General features: G+C 36.1%; 1 protein-coding gene across 1 annotated transcript; it reads right to left on the bottom strand.

Annotated features, from left to right (window-relative positions):
* Positions 1-2,184: 2,184 nt before the first annotated feature.
* Positions 2,185-2,757, bottom strand: LOC145800685 (uncharacterized). Its single transcript, XM_082890412.1, has 2 exons — positions 2,507-2,757; positions 2,185-2,365 (listed from the first exon to the last, which is right to left on the bottom strand). The coding sequence occupies exons 1-2, from the start codon at positions 2,755-2,757 to the stop codon at positions 2,185-2,187; spliced, it is 432 nt and encodes a 143-aa protein (XP_082746538.1).
* Positions 2,758-3,552: the final 795 nt, after the last annotated feature.

The raw sequence follows: 3,552 nt of genomic DNA, 5'->3' as shown, positions 1-3,552 counted from the left end.
CCGTTGTGCTGAGGGGCTACAGGGATTGTTTTCTGCCCTCCCTTTTGGGCATTGGCCGCTGGGATCGGCGTGTCCTGCAGCGGGAACGGTGGCTGCATGATGTTATTTTGCATCATGAAATTGACGACCGACTGTAGGTCTGCCAATTTGTTTGCCATCTCTTTTACCTCTTCGTCCCTCCGTAGGCACCTATTGTCACGCCCCAAGCTCCGTGACAACGCCGCACACTCATTTAAGTGAGCATGCAAGGCTAAGAGTCCAACACATAACCAACAATGTAAAATACTCCAATTAAATCCTTAATTATCATAATGCTAAAATCCATAAAAATAAATAGTTCTTATATGAAAATGTCCACCAAGTCCACTAATTTAATCCACTAACAAAACAATAATCCAAGTACTTAAATCATGGTCCCACTCTCGGCACTCCCACATGTAAAAAAAAATCCGCGCAGCTCTACTCTTCAGAATCTGAAAAAAAAAATAAGGGTAAGCTAGATAGTCTAGTAAATAACCAACCATCACTGCTAGCTGGATCAAGTATATAAAAATAAGTAAATAAATCGATAACCAATAAATATAATTTTTTTTCTACAGTTCAATAAATGAACAATTATTTGTAAGGTGGTTTCATAGCTAAAAATAAACAATGTACAATACATTTTAAATGAAAAGCCAACAAGATAATTCAAAGTAATTCGTTGTTCAAATCGATGGTTCGATATTCAGATGGTTCAATGATTTGATTCACAAAACCTATGTCTTAATGACTACGGCCACTTAGCCCGTGACAAGGCCCAGAACCACACATAGGCCGGTGGTAAAGCCCCAAAAGAAACTAGTTTCTGTGCCAATAAATAACCCCCATTGGATAGGGTCCAAATCATAGTCAGACTAAAGTGATGTTCAAAATTCAAACAATACACAACTTTTAAATAAAACATTCAATATTTTCAGAATAAACGTTTAGTATAATTTTCAGAATAGTTTCACCAAATATTCAAATAATTTTCATAATAATATTCGATGTTGTTTTGTATTTGACCCATATTTTATTTTAAGAGAACATAAAGGCTATAAATAAATATTTATGATTTTAAACGATTCGATAGGAATAAAAATGAATCAACAGTGATAGAGGGTTACTTACCTCAAATAGCTAAAATAATATTTTCCAAGCTAATCTCAAATTACCAAGATCCACCTCAATCTCACAAACCTAATAAAATATTACACCGCATAAACAATTATTATGTGCACCCATCTATCTCTTCTTGTAACAACAATAAAATAAATTAACCCAATTGCCTATTAAGAACTCCCACAATTTGGCATCAAAACAAAGCCATCACGGTTTCGGAAATTCTCAACCCATATTATTCTATTGTTGTTTATATACACGTAAAAATTTGTAATTGCTTGTAGTCAATCGTGTATCCCACAAATACACCACCATTAAACTTAACCCATCACATATCAATCTCAAAATATGAACCACCCAAATGGGACGCAAAATACACTCTAAAATTGAGCAAAATTGAGACCCCCAACATAGACTACATCAATATATCTATTTAATCATATATGCCCATAAAATCATCTATTGATATATTAACACTAAAATCATAGATAGGAATACAATAAAATAAATCTTACCTAAGTGATGAATAAAGCAAAACCACCACTCTTATGAATCCTCCCTCTTCCTTGGTTTGGGTTTCTTTTCTTTAATTTTAAACTTTTCCAAACCCTTGCTTGCTGCCTTCACCTTTAACTCTTCCAAATCCTTTCTGCAGCACAAGCCTCTCTTCTCTTTTTTTTTTCTTTTTTCTTTTACCTTCTCAAACCCTAGCTGCCTATGGAGCAATTCATAGCCTCTGTTTTGTTTGTTTTCCAATACTTAAAGCCACAATAGGTGGGCTTATTAACCTAATTTCTCAAAGTTACAAAATTACCCATCTAAGTAATAGGAAATATAATGCCATATCATAACTAATTCTTTGATATTAATAAATGACTCATATAAGTTAATTTAATTACTAATCTATCCAATAAAATAATAATATTTAAAACTTGGGTTTTACATCCTTCCCTCCTTAAAAGAAATTTTGTCCTCGAAATTTGACATACCTGAAGTCTCAAAAAGTTGTGGATACTTTCGTTTCATTTCATCATCGAGTTCCTAAATTGCTTCTCTTTCTGAGTGATTACTCCATTGAACCTTAACATAGTGGATGACTCGACGCCTCAAAACCTGTTCCTTCCTATCAACAATTCGTATAGGGTGTTCCTCATATGTCAAATCCTCCTTAAACTGCAACGGTGCATGATCAATCACATGACTAGGATCCGGTATATACTTCCTTAACATTGAGACATGAAAAACATTATGAACTCCAGCTAGTGAAGGTGGTAGGGCAAGTCTGTAAGCTACCTCACCAATTCGATCTAAAACCTCAAATGGCCCAACAAATCTAGGACTCAATTTACCACGAACACTAAACCTCATTACTCCTTTCATAGGAGACACCTTAAGGAACACATGGTCTCCAACCCCAAACACCAAATCGCATCTCCTGTTATTTGCATAACTTTTCTGTCTACTCTGTGCCGTGCGAAGTCGCTCTCTAATAAGATTGATCTTGTCCACTATTTGTTGCACAATCTCAGGCCCTAACAACTTCCTTTCACCGACATCATCCCAACACATAGGTGATCTACACTTTTGTCCATATAAAACCTCATATGGTGCCATCTAAATGCTCGCATGATAACTGTTATTATAAGAGAATTCCACTAAGGCCAAATGCTCATCCCAAGAACCTCCAAGATCAATAACACAAGCCCTCAACATGTCTTCCAAGGTTTGAATAGTTCTCTTTGACTGTCCATCAGTTTGAGGATGAAAGACAGTGCTAAAATTCAAACTAGTACCCAAAGCTGTATGCAAACTCCTCCAAAACGTAGATACAAATCTGTTATCTCTATCAGACACTATGGTCACCGGAATACCATGCAACTTCACAATCTCCTTGATATACAAATTTGCAAACTTCTCTAAGGAGAACCCTACCTTAAAAGCTAGAAAGTGAGCGGATTTGGTCAATCGATCAACAATAACCCAAATAGTATTGTTACCACCTTGGGTCCTAGGCAACCCTGTCACAAAATCCATGGTAATATGTTCTCACTTCCACTCGAGAATAGGAAGAGGTTGTAACTTACCTGTAGGTCTCTGATGTTCAACTTTCACTTGTTGACATACCAAACATTGAGCAACATACTGAGCAATTTCCCTCTTCATATTATTCCACCAAAAGTTCCTCTTCAAGTCTTTATACATTTTAGTGCTCCCTAGATGTACAGTATATCCTGAACTGTGAGCTTCTCTCAGGATTCTCTCTTGAGCTCTAAATCATTAGGCACACACAACCTCTCTCCAAATCTCAAGGTTCCATCTTTATGCATACAAAATTCCATTTGTAGCCCTATTTCCATTTCAGCCTTAAGTTTTTGCAACTGAGGATCTCTTCCCTGAGCATCTTTAATT

This window comes from Camellia sinensis, chromosome 10 (assembly GCF_055761805.1).
Source record: "Camellia sinensis isolate YWXY chromosome 10, ASM5576180v1, whole genome shotgun sequence".
Classification (NCBI taxonomy): Eukaryota; Viridiplantae; Streptophyta; class Magnoliopsida; order Ericales; family Theaceae; genus Camellia; species Camellia sinensis.
This window is presented reverse-complemented; position numbering and strand designations above follow the sequence as displayed.

Coding starts and splice junctions, on each gene's coding strand:
- LOC145800685 (XM_082890412.1), bottom strand. CDS start 2,757: ATGGCACCATATGAGGTTTTATATGGACAAAAGTGTAGATCACCTATG. Junction 2,366..2,506: donor CCTATGAAAGGAGTAATGAG/GTTTAGTGTTCG, acceptor CTCAATGTTAAG/GAAGTATATACCGGATCCTA.